General features: G+C 35.2%; 1 protein-coding gene across 1 annotated transcript in view; it reads left to right on the top strand.

The window, feature by feature from the left end:
* The window catches only part of REXO5 (RNA exonuclease 5), a 42,902-nt gene that overhangs the window by 12,641 nt on the left and 17,693 nt on the right, over positions 1-12,568 (top strand). Inside the window, exons 8-11 of the mRNA XM_044660279.1 lie at positions 469-584; positions 9,293-9,431; positions 9,576-9,670; positions 10,806-10,908. Of these exons, the coding sequence (XP_044516214.1) occupies positions 469-584; positions 9,293-9,431; positions 9,576-9,670; positions 10,806-10,908 (453 nt within the window). The remainder of the gene's footprint in view (positions 1-468; positions 585-9,292; positions 9,432-9,575; positions 9,671-10,805; positions 10,909-12,568) is intronic.

Below are 12,568 nucleotides of genomic sequence, written 5' to 3'. Positions count from 1 at the left end.
AAGTTTAAAAACCCCATTTTTTTCCTTTTATAGGTAAGAATATTAATATTTTATACTACCTACCTCTTGGGGCTATTGTAAGCGACTACTAATGCTAATACTTAAAAACAAACAAAAAACTGTAGTGCTAGTTTTCAATAGACATTCAGCTACACATCTGAATTATTTACAAATAACCACAAAAGGCATATTTATTTCTTTTTATCCTTTTTCAGAGGATACACACCAGGCATCTCTTTCTCTGGTATTCAGGGAGATAGCATCTCTGCTTTCCTATTTTTCCTCCAGCACAACCTTTTCAATGAAGTTGTATCATGCTGACTTTCACAAATATAATTTTCAGAAACTCTTCCTTGATTTGACTTTTCTCACCTTGGTACCCAAAAAGTAAGCAGACTAGGTTGTCATAATTAGAAAGGAAGAAACAGTGGACCACATGGGAACAGTAACCAGTGTCCTGTTTTTCAGTGCCTTACACCAAATGGGAATGAACTCACCCGAGTCTCATTGGTTGATGCAGAAGGTCGCTGTGTCATGGACGAACTCGTCAAACCTGACAACAAGATTCTGAACTACCTCACCAGGTGAATAATTGCAACTTGACTAGTAGCTTTTCCCAACTTAGGTCAGATTGGAATTGATGGAAGGTTTATTTTATTTTATTTTATTTTATTTTATTTTATTTTATTTTATTTTATATTTTATTTTAATAACAAATTTCCACATAAGTTTTCCAAAGTTATATGATCCAAATTATTTCCCTCCCTTTTCCCCTTCCCCTTCCTGGAGCTGGCAAGCAATTCAATCTGGGTTACATATGTATTATCATGCAAAACATATTTCCATATTCATCTTTGTAAGTGAATAATCTTATGAAACCAAAATCCCCCAAACATATACCCAAATAAACAAGTGATAAATCATATGCCTTTACTTGCATTCCTACTCCAACAGTTCTTTCTCTGGAGGTGGATAGCATTCTTTTCATAAATCCCTCAAAATTGTCCTGGATCATTATATTGCTGTTAGTAGCTAAATCTATCACATTTGATCATTCCGCAATATTGCTGTTACTGTGTACAATGTTTTCCTAGTTCTGCTTTATTTCACTCTGCATCGGTTCATGTAGGTCTTTCCAGCTCTTTCTGAAATCATCCTGTTCATCATTCCTTATAACAGAGTAGTGTTCCATTACCATCATATACCACAATTTGTTCAGCCATTCCCCAATTGAGAGGCATCCCTTTAGTTTCCAGTTCTTTGCCACCACATAAAGAGCAGTTATAAATATTGTTGTATAAGCAAGTCCTTTCCCATTTTTTTTAATCTCTCGAGGATACGGACCTAGTAGTGGTATGCACAGTTTTAGAGCCCTTTGGGAATAGTTCCAAACTCCACAATGGTTGGATCAGTTCACATCTCCACCAGCAAGGCATTAGTGTCCCAATTTTGCCACATCCCCACTAATATCATTTTCCTTTACTGTCATATTGGCCAATCTATTTTATATGAGGTGGTTGTTTTAAATTTGCTTCATATATATATATATATTTTTTAAATTTTATTTAATTGATTAAGAAAAATTTTCCATAGTTACATGATTCATGTTCTTTCTCTCCCCTCCTCCCACCCCTGTTCCGTAGCCAATGCACGATTCCACTGGGTTTTACATGTGCCATTGATCAAGACCTATTTCCATATTATTGATATCTGCACTAGGATGATTGTTTAGAGTCTACATTCCCAATCATATCCCCATCGACCCATGTGGATCAGGCAGTTGTTTTTCTTCTGTGTTTCTTCTGTGTTTCTTTCTCTGAATGTAGATAGTGTTCTTTCTCATAAGTCCCTCAGAAATGTCTTGGATCATTGCATTGCTGCTAGTAGAGAAGTCCATTACATTCAATTGTGTCAATTCCTGGAGGTCATTCCATTAAATTTGTTTTTTTTAGCAGAGTTGTTTTAAATGTGCATTTCTTTGATCAAGAGTGATTTAGAACATTTTTTCATATGATTATTGATAGTTTTGATTTCTTCATCTGAAAACTGCCTGTTCATATCCTTTGACCATTGGACTTCAATTCTTAATAAATTTGACTTAGTTCTTTATATATTTGATAAATGAGACCTTTATTAGAGAAATTTGTTATAAAATTTTTTCACAATTGTTGTTTCCCTTCTAATCTTCACTGTGTTAGTTTTGTTTGTACAGAAACTTTTAACTTAATATAATAAAAATTATTTTACATCTTGTAATGTTCTTTATCTTTTGTTTGGTCATAAATTCTCCCCTTCTTTATAGATCTGACAGGTAAAGTAGTCTACATTTCCCTGATTTACTTATAATATCACTCTTTATGTTTAAATCATACCCATTTTGACCTTATCTCAGTATAGGGTGTGAGATGGTGATTCAAACCTAATTTGTGCCATACTGTTTTCCAATTTTCCCCCAAAATTTTGTCAAATATTAAGTTCTTATTCCAAAAGCTGGGAACTTTGGTTTTATCAAATACTATTCCATTGATCCACCCTCTATCTCTTAGCCAGTATCAGATTGTTTTATAATCACTGCTTTATGGTACAGTTTAAGATCTGGTTCTCCTAGGCCATCATTCTTCACCTTTGTTTTTTTCATGAATTACCTTGATATTCTTGATCTTTTGTTCTTCCATATCAAATTTGTTGTTTTTCTAATTCTATAAAATTTTTTTTTGGTAATTTGATTGGTGTGGCATTGAATAAGTAAATAAATTTAGATAGGATTATCATTTCTATTATCTTGACTCGGGCCACCCTTGAGCAATTAATGTTTTTCCAGTTGTTTAGATCTAACTATTTATGTGAAAAGTTTTTTGTAGTTGTGTTTATATAATTCCTGCATTTGTCTTGGAAAGTAGATTCCCAAGTATTTTTTATTGTCTAGAGCTGTGATGGTGAACCTATGGCATGCATGCCAATGATCTCTGTGGGCACTTGCTGTGCTGCCACCCTCCCCAAGAATTCATTACTAGAAGGATAGAGGGACTCAGGCGGAGCTGCTCCCCTTCCCCTCTCCACCATGCCAGATAGCATTTTTTTTTATATCCCCAGCCCCTCTACCCAGCAGCCCAATGAGAGTTCACAGAGGGTAAGGTGGGTAGCTCATAGGTGGCAGAGCTGGAGGGGAGCTGAGTGCTCTGGCTCTTCCCTTCCTCCTTTTCATCTGTGTTGAGGACATTTTTTTCACTTCCCCCGACCTCTGCCCAACAGCTCAATGGAAGCACTTTCTTCTTCCCCTGGGGGTTGGGGGGGAAGGACATGTAGCTGGCACAGAGTAGGGTGGCAGAGCATGGCATGTGGTCTCAGGGTGTGGGGACACACTCTCTAAAATGTTTGCTATCACTGGTCTGAGTGATTTAAGTGAAATTTCTTTCTAACTCTTGCTGCTGGACTTTCTTGGAAATAATTTATGTGGGTTTATTTTGTATCTTTGCTGGTATTAATTAGCAACTTTGCTAGTATTGCTAGTATAATTATTATTAGCAACTTTGCTAGTATTATTAATTATTTCAACTAGTTTTTAAGTTGATTTTCTGGGATTCTCTAAGTATAGCATTATCTGCAAAAAGTGATAGTTTCCTCATTGCCTGCTTTAATTCCTTCAATTTCTTTTTCTTCTATAATTGCTAAAGCTAGTATTTCTGGTACAATATTAAATAATATAGGTGATAATGGGCATCCTTTCTTCACTCCTGATCTTATTGGAAAGGCTTATCACCATTGCAGATGATACTTGCTGATAATTTTAAATTAATAATACTTTATTATTTTAGGGAAAGGCTCTTTTATTCCTATGCTTTCTAGTGTTTTCATTAGGAAAGGGTTTTGTATTTTTTCAAAAGCTTTTTCTGTATCTATTGAGATAATCATATGATTTCTGTTAGTTTGATTATTGATATGGTCAGTTATGCTGATAGCTTTCCTAATGTTAAACCAGCCTTGCATTCCTGGTATAAATCCCACCTGGTTCATAGTGAATAATCCTTGTGATGACTTCCTGTTGTCTTTGCTAATATTTTATTTAAGATTTTTGCATTTATGTTCATTAAAGAAATTGTTCTGTTGTTTTCTTTCTCTGTTTTTGGTCTTCCTGGCTTAGGTATCAACACCATATTTGTGTCATAAAAAGAATTTGGTAGGACTCTTTCTTTGCTTATTTTGCCAAATAGTTTGTATAGTATTGGGATTAATTGTTCTTTAAATGTTTGATAGAATCCACTTGTGAATCCCTCTGGCCCTGGGAGGTTTTTCTTAGGGAGTTCATTGGTTGGCTTGTTCAATTTCTTTTTTTAATATGGGATAATTTAAGCTTTAAGCTTTTTTTAAAAAATGGGATAATTTAAGATTTAATTAAGAAATAATCTATTTCTTTTGTTAATTTAGGGAATTTATATTTTTGTAAAATATTCATCCATTTCACCTAGGTTTTCAGATTTATTATCATGTAATTGAGCAAAATAGCTCCTAATGATTGCTTTAATTTCCTCTTCACTAATAAGCAGAACCAGGAAAACATTGTATACAGTAACTGAAACATTATGGATGATCAAATGTAATAGGCTTTGCTACTAATAGCAATGCAATGATCCAGGACAATCCTGAGGGACTTATGAGAAATAATGCTATCCACATTGAGAGAAAGAACTGTGGGAGTAGAAACACAGAAGGGAAACATGATTTATTACTTGTTTATATAGGTTTATATAGGTATAGGATTTGGGGTTTTAGTTTTAAAAGACTACTCTATTACAAATATGAATAATGTGGAAATAGGTATTGAGTGATAATACATGTATAACTGAGTGGAATTGCTTATCAGCTCCAGGAGGCGGGAGGGAAAAGGGGAAGGAGAGAACATGAATCATGTAATCTTGGAAAAATACTTTAAAATAAATAAATTTTAAAAATAAAATAAATTCCTCTTCACTGGAGGTAAAAAATAATCCTTTTCATTTCTGATATGGTAATTTGATTCTTTTCTTTCCTTTTTTTAAATCAAATTAACCAATACTTTATTTTATTTGTTTTTTTTAATAGGACCAACTCCTAGTCTTATTTATTAGCTCAATAGTTCTTTTACTTTCAATGATCTTAATTTCTCCTTTGATTTTTTAGGATTTCCAATTTAGTCTTGTTCTTTTTTCAGTTGCATGCCCAGTTCATTGATCTGCTTCTTCTCTCTTTTATTGATACAAGCATTGAGGAATATAAATTTTCCCCTGATTATTACTTTATTTCCCATAAATGTTGATATATTGTATCCTCACTGTCATTCTCTTTAATGAAATCAGTGATTGTTTCTATAATTTGTTCTTTGACCCACCTGTTTTGAAGAATTAGATTAGTTTCCAATTAATTTTTAATTTGCCTTTCTATGGACCCTTATTGATTATCATTTTTATTGCATTATGATCTGAAAAAGTTGCCTTTATTATTTCTGCTTTTCTGCATTTGGTTGTGAAGTTTTTATGCTCTAGTACATGGTCAGTTTTTGTATATATATATATCACATGCTGCTGAAAAGAAGGTATATTCCTTTTTATCCCTATTCAGTTTTCTCCATATTAAATCTAACTTCTAAAATCTCATTCACTTCTTTTACTTCTTTTTGTTTTGTTTTTGTTAGATTTATCCAGTTTTGATAGGGGAAGGTTGAGCTCTCCCCTTAATATAGTTTTACTGTCTATTTCCTCTTTAAGCTCCTTTAGTTTCTCCTTTAAAAATCTGGCTGCTATGCCATTTGTTGCATATATGTTAAGAACTGATTACTTCATTGTGTGTACTGCCTTTTTTCAAGATGTAATTACCTTCCTTATTTCTTTTAATCCAACCTGTTTTTACTTTAGCTTTATCTGACATCATGATTACTACTAATTTTTTTTTTAACCTTACTTCTACCTTAGAATCAATAGTATGTAGGCAGAAGAGTGATAAGGGCTAGGCAGTGGCGGTTAAGTGACTTGCCCAAGATCATACAACTAGGAAGTATCTGAGACCAGATTTGATCCTACAACCTCCTGTCTTTAGCCCTGACTCAATCCACTGAGTAACCCACCTTCCCCCATACTCCTACTTTTTTGTCTCAGGTAAAGCCCAATAGATTCTTCTCCAGCTCTTTACCTTTTCTCTATGTGTCTACCTGCCTCAGATGTGTTTTTTGTAATCAACATGATAGAATTCTGGTTTTTAATACACTGTTATCCACTTCCATTTCATGGATGAGGTCATTCCACTTATATTCACAGTTATGATTACCATCTGTGTATTCCCCTCCATCTTGTTTTCCTTTTTTAATCCTTCCCTTTCTCCTTTTACTCTGTTCCTCTATACCAGTATTTTGCTTTTAATCAGTTTCCATTCTCCCTACCTTATGCTATTCCCCTTTCTACCACCACCCTTCTTATTTTTCTCCTACTTTTCTATAGGGTCTTTTAACCCCCACCCCCCAGTACCCCCTCCCTTATATTATTCCCCGTCCCCACCATACCCTTTCTGCTTCTCTACAGGGTGAGATAGGATTCTGTACCTCAATTAATCTGACCTTCTTTTTCTGAGCCACACTTCTTTATGTGATATAATTTACCTTATTATATACTATTCTTTTCCCATTTCTCTTAGTGCAATCTTCTTTTTCACCCCTTGGGTTGGAGATAAATAAATATATATATATATATATAGGCATATTTAAAACCGCTTATGACCACATCCTCTATCTATGTATACTTCTTCTAATTACTATGATAATGATAATAATTTTTAAGAGTTACAAATATCATCTTTCTATATAGGAATATAAACAATTTGACCTTATTGAAGCCCTTAAATTTTTTCTCTTTCTTATTTACCTTCTTATGCTTCTCTTGAATTTTGTATTTGGACATCAGATTTTCTGTTTGTCTGGTCTTTTCTTCAAGAATGGATGGAACTCTTCTATTTTGTTAAATGATTATATTTTCCCCTGAAAGAATATAGTCTGTTTTGATGGATAGGTCATTTTCGGTTGTATACCCAGTTCTCTTACCTTTCGGAATTATTATATTCCAAGCTTTCCAGTCCTTCAATGTGGAAGCTGCCCAGAACCTATGTAGTCCTGACTGGGACTCTATGATATTTGAATTGTTTCTTTCTGAGTGTTTATAGTATTTTCTCCTTGGCCTGGGAGTTCTTTAACTTGACTAATATTCCTAGGAGTTGTCATTTGGGGATTTATTACAAGAAGTGATCTGTGGTTTCTTTCAATTTCTATTTTACTCTCTTGTTTAAAAAAAAAAAAACATCAGGGCAGTTTTCTTTGATAATTTCTTATAATATGATATCTAGGCTTTTTTTCTTTTTTAATCATAATTTTCAGGTAGTCCAATAATTCTTAAATTGTATCTCCTGGATCTGTTTTCCAGGTCAGTTTTTTCAATGAGATATTTCCTATCTTCTATTTTTTTATTCTTTTTATTTCGTTTTATTTTTTCTTGATGTCTTATGAAATCATTAGTTTCCCTTTGCCCAATTCTAATTTTTCAAGAATAAGTTCCTTCCATGACCTTTTGATATCCCTTTTCTATTAGAATTTTGTGCCTCTTTCTATTGACATATTTTGCTTTTTAAGTTGTTATTTTCTTTTTTGCATTATTTTTATTTCTTTTTCCCATTTTTCGTCCACCTCTCTTACTTGGTTTTTGAATTCCATTTTGAATTCTACCAGCACCTGAGGCCAATTGCCATTTTTCTTTGAAGTTTTACATGTGGTTGTTTGGATCTTACTGTCCCCTATTAACTCTGTGCCTTGTTATATGTTTTCAAAGAAATTTTCTATGGTTAGGTGCTTCTTTTGCTGTTTGCTCATTTTCCCAGCCTTTTTTTACTTGTGGACTGGGAGTTCTGAAAGCTTTTGATTCTATATCTCTTTTGCTGATGGCTTACAGGCCTCAGCACTCTTAGCTACTTTCCCCTGGGGCTTGAGCTTCACTGTAGTGCAGGCTTGAAAGGGCCAAGCCCTATGCCTCACTGTAGTCTGGTACCAGGGCTTGGGACATCAAGGGGTAGATTGGGGTACTCTGTTGTTGGTGTAAGCAAGGTCCTGGAATCCTTATGCTGGTCTATGCCCAGGGTTGGACCCTGTTGCATTTGGTGGGGTTAGTGCTCCTCTGTGTGAAGTTTTACTTCCAGTTCTCCCTTATCCTATGAAAATCAACTCTCTGCCTACCTTTCAACTTTTTTTTCTGCAAAAGAGCATACTCTCTCTGACCTGCTGTTGGCTCTTGACTCCTATTATTTTGAGGCACTTTTTAAAGATTGATTTAGAAGGATGGTCAGAGTGGTTTCAGCTTTTGCTGCTACTAAGCTGCTATCTTGGCTCCGCCTCCTTGATGGAAGATTTTATAGGAAGAGGCCTAGAGCATCTGTGGAGTTAAATTATTTTCTTTGCTGATATATAAAGTTTCATAGGGAAGAAATTTGGACTGCATTGTGTCAATTATATTTCTCTACCAAAAGTTCTTTGGCTCATTTTTAGATGTCTAACACTTTTCTCCCTATAGTCCTCTTGTAAACTTAAACCAGCAGAAAATTGCTAACTTCTTTGCAATAGTCATTCTTGAGGAACCAGTATTGGATTTGGTTGTGCCATGTAACCAGATTTCTTTTCTGGGAGCTTGAAGTTCATTAGATTGCATAGAGTTCCTGAGTTGACCTTAAAGCTTAGATTGCCAGTTAGAAAATACAAATTTTTGCCAAAAAATATCTAGGATCAGTACACTTGTGTCTGTCTTCAAGATTCTGAATTAATGTACTTAAGCAGGTGCCACATGATGTGCTTGATTTTGGAACCATTATAGTATTATTAAAAAGAAAGTGGACAATGAGACATTCTTGTTATTTTGAGGATGTACTTGTAAGAATAGGTGGATTGCTGAGGCTTAAACTGTAGATAAAGAATATCAGAGGCTCAAGAACAAGCCTTGGAAGAACCCTGCATTTAGGGATAGAAGAGACAGTGAACAGAGACAGTCAGAGAGATAGGATGGTAGCCATAGCTTTCAAAAAAGAGTATCCATTATGTAATATTTGAAACAAGCAAAACTTCACAAGCAGCGTTCTTAGAGGTTTTTAATTAGAAACAATGTCTTACAATCTTCTTTATAAGTATAATTCCTATGGTAATAATACATTCCTCAGAAAATATTTCAGGGTTGGGTTCTAGGGGGATGGAATCCAGCTACTCTTATGACCTCCATCTTTTTACTTTTATGGAAAGGTTCTCAGGCATCACACGGAAGATTCTTAAACCTGTGACAACCAGACTCAGAGATGTCCAGGTCAAGTTAAAGAAGCTGCTCCCACCGGATGCGGTATTAGTGGGCCATTCCTTAAATGCAGACCTTAAAGCCTTACAAGTGTGTATCTTGTTTTGGGACTCAATTTTTCTTTTACATCCTTTGCTTTATACTGTCCCTATGTACCTTTTTCACTTCCCTGACCCCTCCATTTACCCCCATTGCTTTCCAAAGTTAAATAAGGTTTTTATTTTCCATCCACAGATGATACATCTCAATGTTATTGACACTTCATTGCTTTTTGTCAGAGATTTGGGACGAAGGTTTAAGCTCAAGTTCTTAGCCAAGGCTGTTTTAGGGTAAGTTTATTAGAGTTTGAGTTGTTTTACATTCATTAAGGCAGTATATCTCTAGTGGTAATTGTTGCTCAAATTTAGAACTCTATAACATTTTTAAAGTGTTTTACATTTATTATTTTATTTAGTCCTTGTGCTAATTTTATCTTCATCTTACAGATAAGGAAACTGAGGCATATAGACGTTAAATGACTTGCCTAGGTTACAGAACTAGTAAAGGTCTGAGGTAGAATCTGAACCAAAGTCTTCCTGACTCCCTACCTGATCCATACCTGTTACTCTATTTACTATACCAGTGTTGGACAAACTATTCCCTGAGGGCCAGATCCAGGCCATATTTTGCCCATCACTACCTTAAGCAATTCCCTAATCACTACCTCTGGATGTGGGGGTCCTAGTGATTAGAGCAGGGGTCGGCAACGTATGGCTCTTTCTGCAGGAGCCATAAAGTCAATTTTTTTTCAGGTGCTATTACAGGAACGCGCACTGTTACAGGAGCGCACACTGTGAGCATTGTACGGCTCTCACAAAATTACATTTTAAAAAATGTGGCGTTTATGGCTCTCACAGCCAAAAAGGTTGCCAACTCCTGGATTAGAGAATTGCTTAAGGCAATGATGGGCAAACTATGGCCTGGATCTGGCCCACGGGGAACATCCCATCATTGCACTATCCCATAGTGCCTAAGAAGTAAAATGTGCTTGACTTCAAATTTAATATCTCTAACCCAGCTCTGTCCTCATGTAATGGATTGGAAATGTATACCATTCATTCTGTATTATTTTTTTATAACTTGTGCTTAGTACCACACATATCTTTTGGGAACCCTTTAGGGGAGACAACAAAGAACTGAACTGTGATTGAGTTGGGTGAAAAAAAGTATTAAAATTGATAAAACATTTCAAAATCCTACCCCTTTCAGCCCCTAAACTGTGACAAGCAGCATCTGTTGACATTCCTGCTGTAGACATAGGCCTTTTTGGTTATTTCATCTGAATCACTTAAGATTCCACATGCAGCCAGAAAACACAGGAAAAAGCATCAGCCAGATAAAACTACACAGATATGAACCTTATATGCCAAGTGTAAGCCTATGATTCTGAGTTAATAAGCTTTCTTTTATTCTTACTTCCTTTAGGAAGGAAATACAGTGCCCTGACAGGGTTGGCCACGATTCCACAGAAGATGCTATTGCAACTCTTGAACTGGCTCAATATTTTATCAAACATGGCCCACGGAAGGTTAGTACTTAGTACTTTATGCCTAATTAATATTTACTTCCTTTTTTAACTAGAGTGACCAGATCAAGCTGAAGTTGCAAATCATTCTCTCTTTTTGAAAAAATTGGTATGCACATGTTTTGATTTTACATCACTTTAATTTCCCAATATATCCCTCCTTGCTCTCCTCTCTCCCAGAGTGCCATCTTTTATCAAAAAGAGGAGAAAAAGTTCAGCAAACATTACCCATATGTCAACCAGATAGGAAATTTTAGGTAGTGTTCCACTTCCATAGACCCCTACTTTTAGAAAAAGGGGAAGGAGGAGTATTCCCATATCTCAGCTTTGGAGCCAGAGTTGAATATAATAATTATGTAGCATTCAGTTTTGATTTTGGGGAGTTCTTGCCATTTACATCATCATTGTCATTTATATTGTTCTTCTAGTTATACTTCTCTTTGCATCAATTCCTATGCTTTTCTGTATTTTGTATATTTGTGGTTTCTTACATCACATATTCGATTCATTACATTCATGCTTCGCAGTGTGTTTAACCATTTCTAAATTGGTAGATATCTACTGTCTCTCTAATTCTTTACCTCAACAAAAAGTGTGACTGCTTTATTTTTAGTTCCTTATTTCTACTTTCCAATTCTTCTACTGCTACTACTTTGTTTCCTTTGTGCTTCTACAAAAAATATTTTGGCATATTTAGGACCTTTCTTTTTGTCATTGGTCTCCAAGGAATGTACACCTAGCACTGGGATTGCTGAGTGAAAGGGTATGGACATTTTAGTTACTTTCTTAGAATAATTCCAAATTGCTTTCCAGAATGGTTAGCACATTGTTCAATTTCACCACCAATGTATTAGTGTGCCCTTTTTTCCCATAGCCCCCCAAATTATGTCTTATCTTTGCCAATTTGTTAGGTGTAAGCTGAAACCTCTGAGTTGTTTTGGTTTGCATTTCCCTAGTTATTGGAAGCAATAATTGTTAAAAGTTTCACTTCTTTTGAGAATTGTTTGATCAGTTCTTTTGACCACTTAACCATCCTTTGGTCTAATGAATTTGTGTTAGTTGGATTAATTAATTAAAAATCATTTAGTAAGCAATTATTAGATGCCAAGCACCAAGAATACAAATAGCAGAAGATAGTCTCTCCAGTCAAAGAGTTTACATTCCAGTTGAGGGAGACAGCATATAAAGGAATTTTAAATGCTGGGTGTGTAGAAAAAAAGTGGAGGTCCTATGGGTGTGCAGTTGCAAGGCGATTAAAAGTCCCAGGAATCCTTATCCTGGAAGGGGCTGCACCCCACTCTCATTGGGAAGTGAGAAATGGGTCTGAGGACAGTGAAGTTGGTATTCTGGATTCCTCTGATATATCACTGTTAGTACTTTAAGCCTAACTAATACTAATGCTTTCTAAAACTAGAGTGACTAGATCAAACTAAAATTGAAAATCATCTGTTTTTTTTTAACTGGTATAAATGTGTTTTAATTTTCTGTCACTTTAATTTCCTAATATATCCATCCTTTATATTCTCTCTCCCAGGCAAAGAGTAGGAAAGGGACAATGGACAAGAAGGTGGAACTTAGTGATCCAAGGGAGGGGAAAGTGACCCCTCCCATATATATATATATATGGTGGTGGTGGCAGTGGAGATCAGTGAGGTGGGAAGTG

This window comes from Gracilinanus agilis, chromosome 1 (assembly GCF_016433145.1).
Source record: "Gracilinanus agilis isolate LMUSP501 chromosome 1, AgileGrace, whole genome shotgun sequence".
Classification (NCBI taxonomy): domain Eukaryota; kingdom Metazoa; phylum Chordata; class Mammalia; order Didelphimorphia; family Didelphidae; genus Gracilinanus; species Gracilinanus agilis.
The sequence above is the reverse complement of the archived record's forward strand: the minus strand, read 5'-3'. Positions and strand labels throughout refer to the sequence as shown.